Source organism: Simochromis diagramma, unplaced genomic scaffold, assembly GCF_900408965.1.
Source record: "Simochromis diagramma unplaced genomic scaffold, fSimDia1.1 OVJJ01000304.1, whole genome shotgun sequence".
Classification (NCBI taxonomy): Eukaryota; Metazoa; Chordata; class Actinopteri; order Cichliformes; family Cichlidae; genus Simochromis; species Simochromis diagramma.
In genome coordinates this window covers 4,709,701-4,731,649 of record NW_024387030.1, presented here as the reverse complement: position 1 = coordinate 4,731,649, position 21,949 = coordinate 4,709,701, and the positions used below count along the sequence as shown (strand labels likewise).

At 43.3% G+C, this 21,949-nt stretch overlaps 1 protein-coding gene across 4 annotated transcripts in view; it reads left to right on the top strand.

Moving 5' to 3' along the window:
- trim9 (tripartite motif containing 9) overlaps positions 1 to 21,949 on the top strand; it is a 46,454-nt gene that overhangs the window by 6,090 nt on the left and 18,415 nt on the right. For all 4 annotated transcript variants that reach the window (XM_040042081.1, XM_040042079.1, XM_040042080.1 and 1 more), the window contains exons 2-3: positions 11,132 to 11,227; positions 12,121 to 12,243. In XM_040042081.1, the coding sequence (XP_039898015.1) occupies positions 11,132 to 11,227; positions 12,121 to 12,243 (219 nt within the window). The remainder of the gene's footprint in view (positions 1 to 11,131; positions 11,228 to 12,120; positions 12,244 to 21,949) is intronic.

The window sequence follows — 21,949 nt, the reverse complement described above, 5'->3', positions numbered from 1 at the left end:
CGCGCTGAAGGTCTCATCAGTGAGGTAAATGAGTCGGGTTTGCACAGAAAACACTGACATATTTTTATATAACTTCTCCGGGTGAGAACACAGACTGTCTGAATATTTTAGCTTGCTCCAGGCATGGAACTGGAGAGAGATAAATGCCTAGAAAATCCACAGTGCCATTTCTCCTTTGTGACCCAACTGGGAAAGGAACAAACAAAGAGTTATTCTTTTCAGCTCAAGCAGTCAAATGTTTTAAACGGCATAATTTATTTTGCTCTGCTACATCTGGCTGCTCTGAAACAGTCAGCCCACATTATTAAATAAGGACACCAAAAAAGTGAGCTCAAACTGAGATGTGGGCAGCACAAGTTAAATTGTGCACTGACCTTGTTTTTGTCAGCATAACTCACAGATTTATCATCAGCATCATCAACATCATTGTCCTGACCATAAAGTGGCAAACCCTGAAGTGGCACTGATGTAATTATCATCAATCTGTTCTCAGAGTCTTGTCTAATTAGCTTCAAGTATGGATATAGCTGAACGATTAATTTAATAGGAAGAGTTACACGGTCCAGTTACGAAACAGTGTTCAGGCTTTTCAGTGACATCTGTAGGTTGTTTTTGCTTAAAGGAATGAAATAGACATGATGAACTGACCAGGGCCTTCTACCTGGCACAAAATGTTGCTGTGGCTGTGGCTCAGGTGGTAGAGCAGTTCGTCTACAAATACTCGGGCGAAATACTCAACCAAATACCCAAATCAGACCCGATGCATCCATCAGAGTCTGAGTGAGTGTTTCTCAAAGTGAATGTGTGCACGACTGGGTGAAAAGTACTCAACTTGAGTATAAAGGTGCAAGTACTAGTTTATCTACCTAATAGAGACTGTCATAGGCATCTTTGGTCTATGCCAAGACGACGATTCAAAATGCATTAAAAACAAACAATGCCAATATTTAGGCATACCCAAGTGGTTGAAGGATTCTGCATTCGCAACCTCAGAATCTCATCTCTGCTTTTTGTGGATGATGTGTTCCGGTTGGCTTGATCAGGTGGTGGCCTCCAGCTCGGACTGGAGCAGTTCACAACTGAATGTGAAGTGGCATGTATGAGAATTAGCAGCTCCGAGGCCATGGTCTTCAGCTGGATCAGGGTGGAGTGTCCACTCCGCGTCAGAGACGAGTTGCTGTCCCAAGTATCTCGGGATCATGTTCACAAGAAATGGAAGACAGTAACAGGACATCGACAGATGAGTTGGAACCATGGCTGCAGTGATGTGGACGCTGTACCGGTCTGTCATGTTGAAGAGAGCTGATTGTGAAAGCAAAGCTCTCGATTTATTGGTCGATCCACATCCCTATCCTTACCTGGTACGAGCTGTGTGTAGTGACCGAGAGAGCGAGATCTCGGATGCAAGCTGTGGAAATGAGCAGGGTGGCTGGGCTCTCCCTTAGATAGGGTTAGGAGTTCGGCCATCTGGCAGGGGCTCAGAGTAGAGCCAACACTCCTCCACATGAAAAAGAGTCTTCTGAGGTGGTTTATGCATCTGATTAAGATACCTCGTGGGCGCCTCCTGGGTGAGGTGTTCCAGGCATGTCATACAGCAGGGGTGGGAGAACTCCAGGCCTCAAGGGACAGTGCCCTGCAGATTTTAGACATGTCCTTGATTCAAAACAGCTGATTTAAATGGCTAAATTACCTCCTCAACATGTTGCAGTTCTCCAGAGGCCTGGTAATGAACTAATCATTTGATTCAGGTGTGTTGACCCAGGGTGGTATCTAAAACTTGCAGGACACCAGCCCCTGAAGCCTGGAGTTCCCCACCCCTGTCTAACAAGGAGGAGGCCCAGGGGTAGACCCAGGACAAGCTGGAGAGATTACTTCTCTCGGCTGCCCAGGAACACCTTGGTGTTCCCCCAGATAAGCTGAAGAAGGTGGCTAGAGAGAGGAATGTCTGGGCTTCTCTGCTTAGGCCACTGCCCATAATTCTGCTGCTGCTGGTTACTTACTGAGCATATATTCCTACTTGTTTAGAACTACTTAGTGGTCCCTCCACTTCCCCTGTGTAGCCAAGCTCACCAGCAATTTGATCATCATAAAGATCATAAAGATTATACCATCCAAGTACCTAGAATGTACACTTGCCACACGTGCACTTGTCAGTAAAGAAATAAATGATTTCCAATCATCAGGTACTTTCTGCCTGATTTTATCCATTTGACATTTTCAGTTAGACCAGCAGGTAAGCCTCTTGATCATCTGCAGCAGACGCTGGCCTCACTGATAAGAATAGATCACTTCTGCCCCATTTCCTGCGGTGCTGTCCCAAGGGTCCTTCACACAATGACTCAGTTTGTCACATGGAGAAACTGTGGCAACTTTCAAATCCCCTCCTATAATTATTTTAGTTTTATCTGTCTTTTTGTGTGTGTGTGTGGATAGTTAACGGCTCCTTGTGCATTATTGATGACTTAAGCGATGAATAATGCACCAGCCACTTAGGTTCTCCCTGCAGAAGACAGTGTCGTACGGGATCTTGTTAAACACAGAGGAGAAACACAATCTGTGCCGACTCTTAACTCTTCCAACATGTCAGGGCTTAAATTTTTAACAACAAAAGGTTCCCATGATACAAAATATCATCAAGTCGCCCGCTGAATATTGCAGACTGAGTTCTCCAAGGATTGCCTCAGCTCATGTAAACAACCACAATCTTTCATGTTAAAGTTTCCGGTTGGTCTCTCTGTAGAGAAAAGCACAATCAGTAATCAAGCTGTGTAAAATTGCATTCATCTTCACGTTCTTTCATCTGGAAGCTGTGGAGAAAAATGTATTATTTAATTTTGTTTGCTTGTTTTGTGTCTTTGTCATCCAGAAGTTGACCTTCTGTCAGCTTATGTCTGTTTACAGTATGTAGCCAAAATGACTGTGTATTACACGCGGGATTAAGTATGCATAAAGAGAGTACTTAAAGAAAGTACTTAAGACTGAGAGCGGAGCATTTCACAGAGAGGTATCGCCACAATTTTTGAAAGTAGGTTATGGGAACTCAAAATGCTATCTTTGCAGTGACAGGGATGGAAAGTTTTGTGCCTATGTGTGTTTTTAATTAGCACGGAGTGTTTTTACTTTTCTACCTCTCTAATTTTAAGAGCTATGCAGTGACATTATACCTTCCTCCTACTGTCCTTGCACTTCCCACTTCCTAGTGGGTGCTTTAATCCAAAATGGCTCTGATGCCTTTCTGACATTCGCGCTTTCCTCTGACAGATTGGCTAGTTCACTCGGCCGCGGAGAGAAAATGAAACATGCAGAATGGCCCCGGAGCTGGTGGTGAATTATTCATCCTATGCACGTGTTCCCACTTGGCTTAATTACTAAGATGATTAGTACTTCCAAATAGCAGGTATATCCTAAGCCCCCCCACCCCACTAACTCAACAACCCCTCGAAGCTCATCCCAAAATATTGCATCATCCTCTTCTCCAGTCTAACGTTGCATGATGCTTTTATTTCCACTATCCCTGAACAAGATGTATTTTATCCCCAGGGCAAGCTTGAAGTTGCATTGCATTAATGTAAGTAGAGGATTCAGCTGAAACTTTTAGAAAGCCCTATTCTCTCTGAGAGTATCATCCAGAACTAATATCACAGTAGCATGAATCATGCCATGACAGTGAAATATATTCTCTTTTAAAAGCAATGAAAATGCAAATGCAGGAAGATGAGATGTAAATGTCATGCATTTTAAGTTATCGCTAAATGTTCTCATCAATCATCTTAGAAATGATGAAAATCTCATCAAGCTGCATGCAAACCAAAAACACAAGAATAAAAACTGTAACAAATGGATGAAGTAAAATATCTCCTTGGGATATCATCAGCAAGTCTTCCACACATTACAAGTATCGGGCCACCTACACATTAATCCATAGACATTAAAATTGAGTTGGCCCTTCATTTGCAAATATAAGTTTCCAAAATTCTGGGAAATATTTCTACACAAATCTATAGAAATGTTTTGTCTGTTCATCAAGAAGAGCATTTGTGAGGTGAGATATTGGTGCTGAATGAGAGTGCCTGGCTCGCAGTCTCTGCTCTAATTCATCCCAAAGGTGTTGGATGGGGTTGAGGTTGGGGCTCTGTGCCAGTCAGTCAATTTCCTCCGCACCGAACTCATCCGACCATACCTTTATGGACTTTGATTTGTGCACTAGGGCACAGTCATCCTGGAAAAGAAAAAGGAAAAGGCCTTGCCAAAAATGTTCCCACAAAGTTGGAAGCCTAGATTTGCCCAAAATATCTTGGTACAGTAAGCTGAAACATTAAAATTTCCCTTAAGCCCAGGCCAACTTTAGAAAAACAACTTGTACAATGCAGTCAGGCAGCATTCTGGTTTTTACCAAACCTGTGTGCTTTACACCACTCTATCTAATAGTAAGGCTTGCATGCAGCTGCTCAGCCATCATAACCCATGCTATCATGATATCCCGGCACACAGGTTTTGTGCTGATGTTAATGCCAGATGAGGTTTGGAGCGCTGTAGTTATTGTCTCAGCAGAGTGTTGGCAACTTTAGGTGGTCTCCTGCTTATGAATGAATTGGTGCAGTCCCTAAATGCTTCCACTTTGCAATTTTACCTGTTACAGCTGATTGTGGAACATTTAGGAGGGATGAAATTTCACGACATCATTTTACAGTATCACACTTGAATTTAGTGAGAATAGTTATTCTTCCACAAATTCTTGTAAAGGTAGCCTGCCTGGCTGATTTCTTGATTTTATGAGACTGAAAACACCTGAATTCAAAGATTAAGAGGTGTGGCTCAACAGAGACCTGAGTGTTTTTCAGTTAACCTCGGTATTTGTAGCTGATTGACTTAGTACCTACAAACCAAACGAAAACACACAAGATATCAATTGAAAGCCCAGGATATCCTCTATTTATTACATCAGGACTTAGTAGGGTAGCTCAAATATGTCAAAAGATATAGACCAGAAACAAATGTCCATTACAGAGGTCATAAATGAATAAGCTAGTTCTCAGGAGGATATAAAGAAATATATTTCAAATATACTGGAAACAAATATCAGCATCGTTTAAAGCTCTGATCCAGAAATTTATAAACTGTTTTGTAGCTTCCATGTTGTTTCCATCTTCTCATTCTCATTTATATGCAAAATTGGGAAAATGGCTTCCCAGCTTGTGTAGTTGAATTGTATGAAGAGCACTTGGATGAAAAAATAATCAAAGCAAATTATATATTTGCCTTAGAGATGTGGCCTCAGTCTTTTTTTCCCTGTCATGAATAGTTTAGCTTTTACTTAAAAATAAGTCATTAAATGTAAAAAAAAATCTGCGACAGAACTTGAGGTGCGAACAACAAGTTTTCTTCCTACTTGACCTCAGCTTTCTTGATTTGTTGCTAAAGTCTGTCTTCCCATATGCCGACCTGCCGGTCTTGGCACCGTGGACACCGCAGAGCAGGAAGTCGCCGTGAGCTGTGCAAAAATAAACCAGCCTCCACTTTCGTGGCACTTTTTGACCTGGTTTTGAGGACTGAGCTCTGCAGGCTCTCAAACAGACACTGCAGAAAAACGCCCCCGGACAATCGAGTGCTTTTCATTTCATCTGCTCTGTCACCAAACGCAAGCTGACTGTTAACTAGGCGAGGCTCGAGCTCTCACAGTATCCATCACTGTATCAGAGAGCAAAATGAGAGAACCGAGAGTGAAAACCAGCTCCCAGTTTAGGACAGATGAAAGGGCAGGTGTGAAGGACCGGCTGATCGGTGATGAAGTCACCAGAGTGTGATTGGCAGGATCTTAAAATGATGGTGGCGGCTTAGCGATCCAGGCAGAGTGCAGCCGATTGATTTCAGAAACCCAAAAGGGTTGTCCTAAAAAGTGAGTGAGTTGAAAAAAAAGAAAGTTTTTCTTTTCTGTTGTGGATTTGAATTCAAATCAGAAGATGTCTTCCTTATCTAAGGGAATGTTTTGACATTTGGTAAATTCTTCTATTTCTGTTGTTGCCAAGAGTTTGATTGGTAACGCTGTCATATCTGAGCAGTAGCTATAAAGCTGGAGCCAGGAAAGCTTTGCATAAAGATGACTGAAAACATGGAAATCTGCCCACCAGCACATCTAAAGCTCATTAAATCCTGTTTGTTTATTCTGTACACAAAACAAAGTTTAAAAAAAAAAAAAAAAAAAAACTTCTGAAAGAAAGACACTTAGCTCAACCTAGAAACAACCTGGAACATAAAACTGAAAAAAATTGGTAAATTTACTACAGTTGTGAAGAAACACGCTGTTGTGTGAAGAGCTATTCGTTATACTGGTTAACGGTTGCTAGGGGGAAAAGTGTGTTCCCCGATTTGCTGGCGAGTGATTCATGGTTGCTGGCTGTTGCTATGTGAAGTCACATGCACAAAGTAACAGAAAGGGCGCTTCACCAAAAAGCTTCTTGTGATCTCGTTAGTCACTGGCTAGCCCAGTGGTAATAAAACTTGAAAAAATGAAACATAAATCAGAAATAGAGATTGTTTGCTTCCAAAGTAAAAGTTGTGCCTCAGTGATGCACTCAACATTTTTCTAGAGGTGCAATTTTCATTTTGAAGGCAAATGGCCCATATAATTTAGCCAGCCAGTGTTTGTAGAAAACTCCATTCAAAACATCATCACAGGAAATGCTAGCAATCGAAACAATCACAAGGAGGTTTTTTTGCACATTTTTTGCCTAGCAACAGGTGGTTTCCAGGTAGCCCCTGACCAGGCTGTAGTTTATCAATCATTTTCCCTGAAACTGCAATCACGCACAGCTCATAACTGTTCAGGGAATACTCATTTTTCTATCACTGACTGGTCTCTCTGAGGCTAAAGTATAATCTCGATTGTAACATGTCTAACATGACGAACAAGTTGTTGACAAGTCAGTATGTTTCATTCAAATTAAAAGCAATATTCTAGTGACTAAAGCAATCACAAGGTTGAGGAATACGCACTTCTCACTAGTGACCAGTGGTTGCCAGGGGACCGCTGACCAGTTTCTAGGCCTATGCGAATGGGGCCCTCACCAATCGATTTCCCAACAGTTGCCAACCAACGACTCATCCACAGGTTAGAAAATACACATTCCTCCCTCTTGACCACTGCCTGCCAGATGGTTTCAGGCCTTTTTCGTTTGACCTTACATTGTCACACGTCCAAAATAGCAGTTAAGTCGTGGCTAGTGATCACATGACCAGAAGTGTGTGAGTGGATTCAATGGAAGCCAAAGAGCTCGGGTTATTTCATAACAGTAAGTAGAATAGAATAGCCCTGTCATTGTAAATGTACAAGAAAATTATGAAATTCATTAAATTTTACAATAGCAACAATTCAAATATCTTAAATTCTAGCTATAGTCCATATTTTATCATATATTTATTATCTTTTACTTAAATTTGTAGCTTGCATGAGTTTTTCTTGGTTTATGGAGTTTGTTTTTTTAGTAATTTGTGTGAATTTGCAGCTACTACAATACAATTTCCTTTGGGGGTTAATAAAGTAAATTATCTCTCTTCTTTTATGCTTAAATGTTGGTAATCAGTCAAGAGAGCCAAATTGCTGGATTCATTGTTTCATAATATTCAAAATGTGCTGCAGTTGTCACGGGGCCGAGTGGCCTGTACTGAACAGGACTCGGGTGCAGAAACCCAGAGCAGAGACAGCAGATGATGTAACAATTTATTAGGCTAAAGTGCAAAAAAGAAAACGTAGCAAAGACAAAAAAAACAATAAGACGTGGAGTTTGACGAGGTGTGGCCTGGGGAACGTGGCTAGGGCGAGGGAATGAGGCCTGAGATGCAGAGTGGAGCAGAGCAGGGAACAGTCACACTGAAGAGAGAAGATAGAGGAGTTAGGGAGGTAGTGGAGGCAGCTCTGAAGTGGCCAGTTGTAAGAGTAGCAATTCTTACTTGCAGTAGGGGACATGGAGTGTTGAGAGGGGGGTGATGAGAATCCAGGGGAGGCTGAGTGGCGTGGAAAGGCTGGCCTGAGATCCGGGGCTTCAGATGGAGTGTGATGGCAGGAGGGCAGGCAGGTGAGGCACAGAGAGATTTTCAGAATGATTGCTTGGTATCCTGAGTCCAGAGGTGGCGCGTGAGCCAAGATGAATCCAGCAAATGTGTTGATGATGAACTGGCAGTGAATGAACATCAACGTGTGGTTTAAATCCCTCTGGCTTGATTGCCTGCAATAGGCTCCAGGTGTGCAGGAGCTGGAGTTGGCCCTGCCCAGGGGCGGATCCCAGGTCAGTTCAGGAGCCTTATGGAAATTCCAGCCACCCACCACAGACCATGACAGCAGTTGTGCTATTGCACTATAAAAGGATTACCTTTTAGTTGATAAGACAGGATTAGCAATTTAAAGACTTCAGTTTTTCCTTTTGAGACTTTCCGATTTTACAAGTATTTGCCAATTTTTTAGACTAATGTTTGATAAGTACATACTTATAAGAGGTCAAACAGGTCTTCAGAATTCATAGAAATCTGTTGTTACTTTATTCTTATATGAAAGAAAACTTACACTTCAAGTCTTCTCTTTCATTTCTTTTCTTTGCAGTGTTGAAGTATGCAGCCCTAAATAACACAGAGGACATTTTTTGAAATCCCACACAATTAAAGAAAGTTTACATTTGGATCTTTGCTCAGCTGTTACCAGGTCTTACAGTCCCCCAGTGCAGTAGACTCATGTTAACGGCAGCTGTCATGGTTTCCCAAACATCAAGGTCGAAGGTCAGCTGTCGGCCCCTGCAGATTGATTCCCACTCGTCCGGCCAACGTCAGATTCCACGAGCTGGGCTGACAAAGAGGAGCAGACTGCGTGTGATGAGTTGTTTTCACAGCGTTTTCTACTGTATCAGCTAGTCGCTGGTTTTATTGCTGTCTTCCTGCGTTGAAGTGGAGTTTTTCTTTTCTGCTTAGATAAGGCCCAGTGCCCTCGTTTACTCCCAGAAGACAATACACCCACCAGCTTGACGGTTGTTCACTCAAGCGAATGAGTTTCCCACAGGGTCAGGCCAAGTCCTCTCTCCCTGTCACCTCCATGTTCACACAGCCTTTGCTTCACATACATGAAAAACTAATCTCAAAAGCGTTTCTGTGTCAGCGCACACGGACAACAATGGCATTTCCCGTCATATGTGCTCCACACACCAGAGTCCCAGCTATAACATTAACAGTGCAAAAGTTAAATGCTTATAGATGTACATATCATCTCAGTTTTAAGCTGAAAATGACATTTTGTGTGAGAAAATTAGGCTGTCAGTGCATTTTGTCTCAGGGGTGAAAGCTCTGACACTTTAAAATGTCAGATTCTCAGCCGCTATCAAAAGCAGCTTTGTTTGTAAGTCGGCCCATGTTGAGTGCCTTTGAGTTAATCATTTTTAAAAAAAAAAAGAAAGAAACCCACTCGTTTCAGTGTGAACCCGAGATATTTCACATTTTTCTTTTCATCTTCATTTAATTTGTTAGCATACAACCGTTCCACAGGACTTCCGTCAACATGATGTCAACAGGTGATCGTGATCCTGATTTGCTGCAGTCTTTGAGGAGCAAAGATGGGCAGATTTGCTCCAGTTTCTTAAGAAATGCAAGAGAAAATTGTAGAAATATTTAAAAATGGTGTTCCTCAAAGAAGAAAGAAATCTGTTGGAATTTCAGTGCATAAAGGGGAAAGGTGGAAGCCTACGCTGAACACTCGTGACCCCAGTCGCTCAGACATCCCTGTCATCCGTCAACAGCTGATATAACAAAGGAAATAAAATAAAAGCAAAGGATTTCTGTGGGAAACCTTTATGAAGCACTACAATCCCAATTACATTCACAAATGCAAATTTAAATTTTACTGCATGTTGATCTGTGACGATGAAAACATGTTCTGGTAACAACAATCGGTATCCCAGATCTTTTTTTAGAAGACATGGAAACCGTGTGCTCTGAACCAAAGACAAAAACGCCATCCAGACTGTTGTCACCAACAAGTAAAACAACATCTATGCACTTTTCAACAAAACAAAATAAAACCACATTATAAAGGCCCGCCTGCAGTCCTGCCCCATCCCCAGTAGAAAATATGTGGAGAATTTTAAAACGCAACAAAAATGCAACAAAGATGTGTTTGCAGGAGGAAAGGTAAAAAATAACACCTGAAACATTTTGTTGCTTGGTATCCTCAGTGCTTAAATGTCTCATAAGTGTTTATTGCTTTACTATTCAAATGTTTTTTGGGAATTTGTTGCAAGCCTGAACTGCAGGAATGAAATAAAGTCGATCATATTGTCTGCATTCAAAAGCCAAAGTAAATATGTAAGTGTTTTTTTTAGTCGGCATCGTGCATGTCATCCCAACTTTTTCTGATCTGGGGTTGTAGCACATGATGAACTGTCAGGGCTGGAATCTGCATCCAAAATAACTCTTGCTGGGCTGCCTCCATGTGTCTTTCCTGTCAGTGTTAAAGGTCTCACGGAATAGTTTTGGGGCCTTAGTTGTTGTGTAAAACAGGATGTCGGGGTTGGAAATATTTAGGTGGGGTTTGAGTTAAAAAGTTAAGACAACAAAATCCACTGTTAGCCCCTATTCAGCAAGGATGAAGGACTACAAAAAGGATGGTTGCATGACAGAGCAGCTGATAGTCCACGAGGCATATCAATTACATGGTTATCTTCAGTTTCCATTAATCTAATTTAATGCAAAAATTGTGTGGGGAAAGGCCCAGCTGAATCTTCAAAAGGCTGACCAAGGTGACAAAATCACACGTTTTTTCCAAAAACCCAAAGATATGCAATTTGTTTTCAAATGAAATGAAGAAAGCTGCAAATAAACAAAATTGTTACTGAATCTTCTGACCCAGTAAGTGATTAATGGAATAAAAGCTAGAGGTTCATGTCCTGTATCACTATGAACTGGCCCAAAATTAGGTTTATATTTCATTAGATCTTTGCAGTCTTTGTGTATGACCCTGGAGTTTTTAAATACTAATATGGCTCTGATTATAATTTAGATTCATTTCCTTCTTTAGATTCTGAGGATTCAGCACTTCATCTGTTATTTGAATGTACTGCAAGTCCATGTAATTATACTTTATTGTCTCTTTCCACAGGGTCAACTCTCCCAGGCCCTCAACGGCCTGTCAGATCGAGCCACTGAGGCCAAAGAGTTCCTGGTTCAACTAAAAAATATGGTCCAGCATATCCAGGTATACGCAGACACACGCACACACGTGGTTTTTTTTGTTTTGTTTTTTGCACACACCCATAATCTGCATGAATATTTTCTTCTACCAAGCTGTAATCCCCCTCTGTGATCCCAGACTGTCCACTGACTGCCCTGAGCAGCAGACACAAAAAGGCTTATTGTATTCATTTGAATTTTACATTTTCTAATCTTTGGCTTGAACTCTGCACAGGGCCAGATGGGAAGATACTATCTTAATAAAACTATAAAAGATGCTTGCATCAAAATTGAGCTCAGGATGCAAAACAAAGGTGGTTATAAAGATTAACATTTACAGAAACACATGGTTATATTAGCATTAATGGGAATTCCCCTTTATTCACATTCATCTATATTATTTTCTTCCATCTAACACATTAACCAGGTCTAAATTTAGATGCTCATGTGGAGACAAAGCTTTGGTCAGCTTATGAGGGCGATTAGAGGAGGAAGGTGGGATTAAAACCTCTCGTGGATAGTCGTCACGCAGTGTGAAATGGTGAGGGTGAGGTAAAAGAGTAGAGAGGAGGTGACGAGCAACAAAAAAAACTTAAGATGCGTGAAAAAGTGACAGCATGAGGCGTAATTGTCAAGTTTATTACTCTGCTGATGCATGAATCATGATGATTTTACTCACGCTTCTTGTCTGAGGAGGAGGTATCTCAGCAAACTATCCATCCCATCATTAAACTCTATTAATTGTGTCATTCCTGTATTTCACTGTTACTCCTGCTATTAAAGTGATGCGCACGGCCTTAAAAGTATCCTCCATCTTTTTCTTTTGTTGTTGTTGTTTTGTTTCCAGCTGCAAATTCCTGCATATTTTCTGTCTTCAGATGCTTTGCTTTTCCAGCTTCTTGTAAATTTTTCCTGCAGGAGAACGGTGTGGAGTTTGAGGCTTGCTTGGTGGCGCAGTGCGACGCCCTCATCGACGCCTTGAACCGGCGCAAGGCCCAGCTGCTGTCTCAAGTAAACAAAGAGCACGAACACAAGCTGAAGGTGAGTGAGCATGACAAGATCTGTTCCTGGAATCCACTTGTATGCATCAGAAGGCTGGATGCGTTAAATGGATAATGAGGCGTTAACCCTAATGAGGCATTGATTCATGAGCCACACAAGTGCAAACCGAAACAATTATCTTAAAAATATCCTTGTTTTTCTTTAGAAGTTGCCAGGTTGGGACTTTAAATTTGATCTGCTTCATAGTGGTTGTTTGCTGCTGTATAATCTTGCAGTGTTGGTTTGACAAATTGAGGGCGGTGATTGTGACTGATGGATGAGCTGGCACTGCAAGTGAAGTTTCATATTGTAGTGGATGAAATACAAAGTCGTGAGGAAAATCTCTTTGCTCTTAAAGAATCTGAAGTTATGTATTTTTCCAGTTGCATTTTTTAGGTTTTGCAGTATCTTAACGATTTTGATAAAGATTAATGAGAAATCGTACACCGTGCCACCGATTTCAGATGCATAAAGAGCTGCATTTTTCTTTAAGCCATCTGCAACACATTGAACGGGGGACATAAGTGAGATGAGAGGATGGAGAGATACATTTGTGCTGTACAGCATCCAATTTCACACTTGGTTGCTCTGTAGAATTGAGGTTTCACACGTGTAGGTGGTTTGAGGAACATGGCTTGTGCATGGCAACATGTGGGCATACAGGACCAGCAACAGACATTTTTTATTTATTTTTTTTAGTCCTGCCTATACATATATATATATATATATATATATTTAATATATATATATATATATGTTTTAGATGTGATATTCATGGAAATTACTTTTCCACAGGAGGCACTGTGGCTATCAGTTACATTCAACTCGCATCCTTGATGTGACATTCTTGCCTCCTGTAATCTCCTGAAACTGTAAATAAAAAATGACACAATAAACACCACATAGTCATACTCTCCTAAGGATCTGCAATAGAAGAGAATAGGGACACTAAACCCTCACCACTAGCTAAACTACAGTGATTCTCAGAAACTCGGCTATTACAAGTGCCGTCGCTGCTGCAGTGTTTTCTTGCCTATAGGAGGCATGATTTTAGTTTGCAGTGGTGTGCGGCACGATGCACATGAAAAATGAACTGTGTCCTCTCAGTGGATGAATTTTCAAAGACGGATGGATCTTAAGGGACACTGGACAGATTCACACCTCCAACACAGATGAATTTTAATGCATGTCAGTGCTGATTTGATCCCGCCTGTCAGCTCGGTGTCTGCATGTGTCGTACGCTGAATCTTAATGTTGGAGAAACACATTTCTCCAACGCAGATGTCAGATTTTTCTCGTGCTTTCCGCGCTGATCTCACATGTGAATGTGCTTCTCGGTTACTCAGGGGTACCTCTTCAATCATAGGAGTTTCCCACAGAGTCAGTGATGCAAGAAAACGAAGTTTCGTGCGTTCTCTTATTTCCTATTGTCCCCTGGAGGGCAGCGTAGCTCACTCGTGTAGATACGAGGCACAGCTAAAAGAGGAGAGAAAGGATCATTTGAGATGAAGCTTGTTTTCTTGAGGTCATCTCCAGGAACTGTGTTAACTCTGGCATGGACATTCATCCTGCAGCTGTGGCTGAATGAGACACAATTCTGTCCCGCTACGCTCTTGGTGATGCTGAAGTTTTTGATGTCTGTGTTTATAAATGCTGATAGCTGCATAAAACATGGTGTCCAGTTGAGCAACTAGTGATGTAGCCTGAATAATACAGCTTATTTAAGCACACGAGGTGCACAATAAAAGCTTTAAAAAGAGCAGAAAACATTAAATCAATTGAGTCTGATTTTAAAACGAGGCTGCTGCAGATCACTTGGCATCTCCAGCAGAGCTTCCTGCTGCTCTCCTCTGGTCCTGGCTCCTGACAAGGAAGCCTGGTCGCCATGGTGACTGAGGCACGTTGAGCTTGTTGTTTGAAGCTGTGGAGGCGAGAAGTAGTCCTTCATAGCATGAGTCAGGTTCATTTATTCCAGCACATCAGGAGGACTGACCCATGTGTTTGTGTAGAGAAGCAGCAGAGGCAGAAGGTTTGTCACATGGAGTGGATACAAAAGGCCCCCCAGATAGGTCTCCTTTAAGCAGACAGTCTGTAAAGATTATCTTCTAAATGCTGATTCAAACCATCTGTGCACAGCTAAAACACGACATACTAAATGCCATGTTGATGTCTTGTAACAGAATTATTAAATTGGATGAATTATAATCAAAAAATTACCTGAGTCACCTTTGAAAACCTGCAATCTGTTATAGGTCTCCAACAGCCTAATATAATTTCCTGTTCGACTCATTCACCCTTGGGTTCCTAGACGCAAAGCCGGACATGAGCAGGGCAGGCTGCAGCCCTCTCTGTAGCCTGAAGGATTGTGTTGCAGGCTTTGGCTATAAACCGCATGCTTAATCTTTTAACCTCAAAAGTTTTCTGACAGATTTTTTGCCCTCCAGGAAGCAATTTTTCACAGTTTCTGTCAGATGGAAAATCACATGGCCTTTAAACTGGCTTAATTGGTAATCTATCACCATAAGCATTTTATAGTCTTCTTTCTTTTCGTTATTTCTTTTGCTGTAAATACTAAGGACTGAGTGTCCAGCAGTTCTGATGTGTGGTTTCCTTGAGTCGACTGCAGAACAAAGTTTTTGTGGATTCTCAAGCTACCCGAAAAACATGAATGTCAGTGTGTAAAAAAGCTCCTGTTCTCCATCAGACTCTGATAGATCAGAGGCTCAAATTTCCAACAAGCACTTTAATGCACCAACAAGAAAAGATCTAAAAAAGTGACTTCACATTTTCAGTAACACTTGGTTCCTTACAGATCTGTTCATAGCTCACATCTTTTCATTAGATATGAAAACATTGTGGTTTAGAGAAAGGCTCTCAGACTGTATATAAAAGATGGATGATGTCACCTATTGGTTTGTTCAATCCTGTTTTGACGCTTCCATTCTAGCATTTGATTGCTTCTATCTTAAAGTTTTAGAGAAACAGTGTCAATATTTAAACCAAATTGTTGATTCTTAAGTTAGCACACTTGGCAAAGCCTCGGGCCTAGAGTCCTGCCCACAGAGTAATGTGTACTCCCTGACTAGTTGCAAGTAGTTGAAGGTTGCTTGCAATCACTAGCACAAAACTGGTCCCAGAGATGTATGTGACACAGAAAAAGAGTCTGCTGTGATGGTTGCAGTGGTATGGCGCAGCTTTTACTTAGAAGGCAAACTTTCTCCGCTTTCTGTTTCCATTGCACTTTTTCAAGTTTCACTACTGCTCTGAGAGTAGATTGCAAGTGTTTGCACAAAAGTTAGCGTCTTCCATGCAACCTACATGTGACCACAGCAGTCTGCTGGTGACCAAAGTAATCAAAAAGATTTTTTGGGTGCAGCACCCTCTTTGTGAACAATTTTACCCGGCAACGAGAGGTTGCCTCTAGGTCTGTGTGGCTAAAGCCTTAGCAAGGTGCATGAATTGCAGACGCAGATACATGCTAATTAGTAATTTACTAATAAAATGATGGAATTCATGAACCAGTGGGAACTCTATACTTCTGGGATGATGAAGAACTGCAGATCTGGCATTTCCAAGGTGGCTTTGGTTTTCAGCCTTGGAGGTTTTCTTGCAAGTCTTTTCATGGAAAACAAGCTTACCCCCTTGCAACATCAGAGTAACAACACGAGTCACCTCAGTCTTTTGTGTATATTATTGTGTATATTGATCACTTTTCAACTGCGCCACTTGATATTCTGAGCTAAATGTCTCTTGGCTTTATCATCAGATATAGTGCTCGGGCATGCATCTTTTAACTCCTGGTATGAAAGCCTGGTTTTTCTCAAGATGTCAAACTATTCCTTTGATATAGCTGATGCTTTTAACTGCATAAATCTCAGCAAAAATGTTGAATGTAATTAAATTCACTGCGATGGATTTTTTTCTGTAAAGCACATTTCATTTGACGGAAACATGAAAAAAGAAAACATCAGCACGGTCCTCTAATATAATGTGAAGATTGTATTAAATATGATCAAAACGGGGCCCACTTCTTATGCTCTCAATCTCTTTCACTGGATTCTTCAAGGAACAGATTCAGCAGATGAAGGCTGATTAGAGCAACACAAAGTGAATCAGAAACGAAGTCAGTCTGCATCTTCTCCTGCTTCATGCAAAGTTTGTCACTGGTTGCTAGGTCCCCTGGTCACCCCAGCTCGGGTTGGTTAATGAGTACAGCGGCTCTGAGGCTATTTTTATTTCCACTTGCTTTCCCCCTTGTTGAACCGATTGTGTTACTCCAGGGGAACCCTCCTTCTTGGGGTCCTTCTCACTTTTAACTAGGCATGGGAGGTATTTTGGACCGAATGGATGCTTAGAGATGTGGTTGGAAGTATAAAGAAAAGCGGAGGCAGATTTCAAATGATTCATTTTCTTATAGTGAATGACAGTTTTCATTGCAGCGAGATAGGCAGCAGAGCCTGTTATTGAAGGTTATTCAGTGTGGGAGGATTACTTGTTAATGTTGAGACTGCTAATGTTGTATAAGGGTCTTACTCGCCACTACAGTTGTATCTTTTCTGTCAGATCCTGACAATCAATAGAGAACTAATCAAGACAAGAAACTCTAGATCTAAAGGCTATTTATGTTCAAGATATATGATCGCTTTTTCTATTAAGAGTTTAATTCAGAGATTCCCAACAAGGGCTGTATCTCAAGGGGTACTTCTGCAGTAGTCTGGGGGTAATCTACAACAAAAGCCAGAATTACCATTTAAGAATTGATTGGAACTGAATAAGTTTGAGTAAAAAGTAATGGCTAGGCAGTAGAAAAAGACACTCAGAAGATTATAATTATAATTATATCAGTGTAAGTAATGAAAAAAATGGTTGTCATAGCTCGTTAAAAGTATGGCTGAACAACTGACATTGTAAGCTATGAACAACCTGTTGAAACCATTTGCTAGTATGGGGGGAAAAAATGGAATCAGGGTTAGTGTAATAGATGAACAAGCCCTTCAACAGACTGGGGAGATGTCCAGGGTGCATCTCCCCCCTGGCTTTATGGCACTTGGAAGAGGCTCCAGCCACCCCGCGACCGTAAACCGGATAAGCAAAAGAAAATAGATGGATAATAGATAAACATTTTAAATAGCTAGTTAATATGTATAAAAGTTTGTAGTGGTCGCAGGGACAGAGAAACTAGAAAAGGCGAGTACAACAGGCAAGCCAACTCAGACTGCAAGGAAGAAAGTGCTATTCATACACAGAGAGGGCTAATTAGGAAGGAGACACAGGAGAACATAATCAAGACAAAGAGACAGGAAGTAAAACTCATATTAATGCTCAAGAGACACACCCTATTAGTCTAAAACAGGAAATAACGGAGTCAATAAACACGCACTGAACATGGCATGAGGAACACCGCGGAAACTAGGAAAAATAAACCACATCACAACCGAAAAATTCAAATAACAAAGTCTATTAATACTAAAAGAAAACTAAAAGACTCAAGCGCAATTATATACAGTAAATGAACCGACCAAGAGTAGAGACACAAAAAGAAATCGATCTTGGACTAAAATGTGATTTAAAGAAAAAAAACTCAAACATGAGCCAAAACTAAAAGCAAAATAACTATGAACCCTAACAGAACCAACAAAACACAAAGAACTCCAGAAACCTCAAAAACCCTGAGGTATGACTAAAGCTTCGATACAACAATATGCTACAGACCCTCAGCCAGTAATACCTGAGAGCATCAAACCATAATGAAGACACAGAAAAAGAAATTCCTGACTCACAACCCTTGTTCTGAGATCCAAGACCATGACAGTTATAGCGCTATAAAAGGGATGAAAATAGTCTTATACTCAAGCTATAACTGTCACGGTCCTGGGTCTTATGACCCAGTGTTTTGAGTTTTAGTTCATTTTGATGTTTTAGTTTATGTAAGCCCTTCAGGTTCCTAAGTTCATTTGTTATCATGCTTAAGTGTTTCTAGTTCTAATTATTTTCCCCTCGTGTTTCCAACTATGGTAAATCTCCCCTGCTTTTCATGTGTTTCATGTCTGTGTCTTACATTGTGAAGTTTGGGTTGTCATGTCTACGTCTCATTATGTTTCCTGTTTTATTGTGAAGAGGTCTGGTGTTTCTGTGTTCATCGTGGTCAGTTTTACTTTTCCCCTGTGGCGTTGTTATGTTCATGTTGATCTACTGTGCCTTTCTGTTCCATGTTTCAGATCCCTATGTTCTGTCCCCCCAGTTGCTGTTAAGTTTGCGTGTTTTAGAATTCGGTCAGTGTGTTTCCTGTTTTACTTTGAAGGTCCATGTCTCATGTGGGTGTTTCTAGTTTTGCGTCCTTGCCTCGTCCTGCTTGGTTGCTCTCAGCTGTGCTCTCCTCCTGTAGCTCATTCCCCCTCGTTATCCCTCAGTGTATTTAAGCCCCATGTTTCTCTTTGTCAGTGTTGCGTCCTCCATCATAGCTGTGTGATTGTTCCCTGTGGCTCCTTGTGCTTTAGTTTTCCCAGTTTAGTTTATTTTGTATTGTTTTTCATGTCCCACTCCACGCCAGCAATAAAGCTGTGTTTTTTGAGTTTACCTTTTGACTCTGTGAGTTTGCGTTTTGGGTCCTACTCTGGCCTGCACACAGCCGTATTGTGACAGAAGGACGCAACCAGACAATGGACCCAGCAGCTCATAATCCCTCCGCTGAGCTCCGGGAGGACATGATCTATGTGGTGGAGTTTCTATGCCAGGAATGGTTTGCACTGCCCTTTGAAGAATACCAGGAGGAGTTAGCCATCCGTCTGCAGAGGATGGTTTCTGGACTTCCCTGGCTATTTGGCGCGCTAAACCCTCTCATCCAGGACTTCCTCGTTTCCACCGTACACGTCCGCCCGGATCTGCCTCTTCACTATGAAGACTCGGAGGAGGTTCAGTCCGGTCCGCTGGTGGATTCGCGGGCTGGCACATCTCCTCCCCCTCCTTCCCGGAGGAAACAGCGTTCACGCCGCCATCGCTCCACAGCAGCTGAGCAGACCACTTTCACGAGTAAAAGTGACTGTTTGCCACATTCTGATTCCAATCCTTCTGCCATTTCATCCGCGGTTAGTCATGCTGCTCCTATGAACACTTTAGTTTTTCAACCTGCACCTCAAGTGCCTGTTTTGGGTGTGGCCTCACCCCTGGACTTTGCTGCTCACCAGTCAGCTTATTCAGAAACTGCCTTTGCAAACCTACCTACGCCTGTGACCGCTCCTGAGCTCCGCTCTCCACCACCTGTCCCGGCTCCCAGGGTGAGGCCAGCCAGGGCACAGCCTACCTCCGCACCCGTACCTACTCCTCGGGTGGGAGCGGCTCGTGTCCGGCGGGTGCCTGCACCCATTCCTGTGTCCGCTGAAGTCTCAGACGAGCCTATCCAGCCCCTGTCCTTGTGTTCTGTAGGCTCGGAGATATGTCAGCAACAACTACCACAATCACTACAACCTCTCATTTTTTCCATAGTTCAGTCTGTTGCTCAGTTAGCTCAGTCGTGTGTTCAGGCTTCGGTTTTGTCTCCAGGTCAGGCTTCAGTTTTGTCTCCAGGTCAGGCTTCAGTTTTGTCTCCAGGTCAGGCTTCAGTTTTGTCGCCCATACCCCTTTCTTTGGCCCAATCATCTGAACAACCAACCGTGCAACAGTCTGCTCAGCACTCCGCGGCTCCCACGCCGCCGCCTGTTTCAGCTGGGGGTTCAGGAGAACCGCACCAGCCTCATGCCTCGTCAGCTGGAGGGCCCGAGGAGCCCGTCCAGCCTCATGCCACGTCAGCTGGAGGGCCCGAGGAGCCCGTCCAGCCTCATGCCACGTCAGCTGGAGGGCCCGAGGAGCCCGTCCAGCAGCCTTCCTCGTCAGCTGGTGGTTCCGGAGAACCACACCAGCCTCATGCCTCGTCAGCTGGGGGGTCCGAGGGGCCCGTTCAGCCACCCGTCTCCGCTGGAGGGTCCGAGGGGCCCGTTCAGCCTCCTGTCTCCGCTGGAGGGCCCGAGGAGCCCATCCAGCCACCGTCTGCTGCAGCCTCTGAGCCTTCGTCTGCTGCAGCCTCAGAGCCTTCGTCCTCGTCTGGCCCGGCTGCCTCAGAGCCTTCGTCCTCGTCTGGCCCGGCTGCCTCAGAGCCTTCGTCCTCGTCTGGCCCGGCTGCCTCAGAGCCTTCGTCCTCGTCTGGCCCGGCTGCCTCCGAGTCTTCAGCCTCGTCTGGTCCGGCCTCAGAGTCTTCAGCCTCGTCTGGTCCAGCCCATGCCACTGCTTCTGCCGGCCCTGCCTCGCCTGATTCTGCTGCGCCAGCTGGAGGTTCAGCCAAGCCGCCCGACAGGTCTCGTCCACGTCGCCGCCGGCCGCCAGCCAAGCCGCCCGACAGGTCTCGTCCTCGTCGCCGCCGGCCGCCAGCCAAGCCGCCCGACGGGTCTCGTCCACGTCGCCGCCGGCCGCCAGCCAGGCCGCCCGACGGGTCTCGTCCACGTCGCCGCCGGCCGCCTGCCAAGCCGCCCGAGTGTGGCCAGCCATACCGGCTTCGCCACTGCCTCCTTCCTCGTGGCCGGCCCCCTGAACCTTTGAACTATGAACTGTTATGCTATCGACCTCCAGGACGGCCCCCTGAACTAATTAACTGTGGACTTTTGTGCTGACACCCTTCAGGGCGGCCCCCGGAAAGTTTTGAGAACTGTCTCCGGAGCTTTAGTGCCTTTCATGGGCTTTTACACCCTTTTTGTGGGACTTTTGCTCTGGTTCTGGTCAGTTTCAGGCCCTCCGTCCTGGACCCCCACCGCCCGCCCTGGGTGGGTTGTTTAGGTTTTGTTTCGTGTTTGTTTCTTTGTTCCTGGTTTTGGGCGTCTGGAATCCGCCCTTGAAGGGGGGGCTCTGTCACGGTCCTGGGTCTTATGACCCAGTGTTTTGAGTTTTAGTTCATTTTGATGTTTTAGTTTATGTAAGCCCTTCAGGTTCCTAAGTTCATTTGTTATCATGCTTAAGTGTTTCTAGTTCTAATTATTTTCCCCTCGTGTTTCCAACTATGGTAAATCTCCCCTGCTTTTCATGTGTTTCATGTCTGTGTCTTACATTGTGAAGTTTGGGTTGTCATGTCTACGTCTCATTATGTTTCCTGTTTTATTGTGAAGAGGTCTGGTGTTTCTGTGTTCATCGTGGTCAGTTTTACTTTTCCCCTGTGGCGTTGTTATGTTCATGTTGATCTACTGTGCCTTTCTGTTCCATGTTTCAGATCCCTATGTTCTGTCCCCCCAGTTGCTGTTAAGTTTGCGTGTTTTAGAATTCGGTCAGTGTGTTTCCTGTTTTACTTTGAAGGTCCATGTCTCATGTGGGTGTTTCTAGTTTTGCGTCCTTGCCTCGTCCTGCTTGGTTGCTCTCAGCTGTGCTCTCCTCCTGTAGCTCATTCCCCCTCGTTATCCCTCAGTGTATTTAAGCCCCATGTTTCTCTTTGTCAGTGTTGCGTCCTCCATCATAGCTGTGTGATTGTTCCCTGTGGCTCCTTGTGCTTTAGTTTTCCCAGTTTAGTTTATTTTGTATTGTTTTTCATGTCCCACTCCACGCCAGCAATAAAGCTGTGTTTTTTGAGTTTACCTTTTGACTCTGTGAGTTTGCGTTTTGGGTCCTACTCTTGCCTGCACACAGCCATATTGTGACAATAACTATGAAACCTAGGCAGTAGTTTTGCTTGAAAATTGTTGAAGGTAGTTGC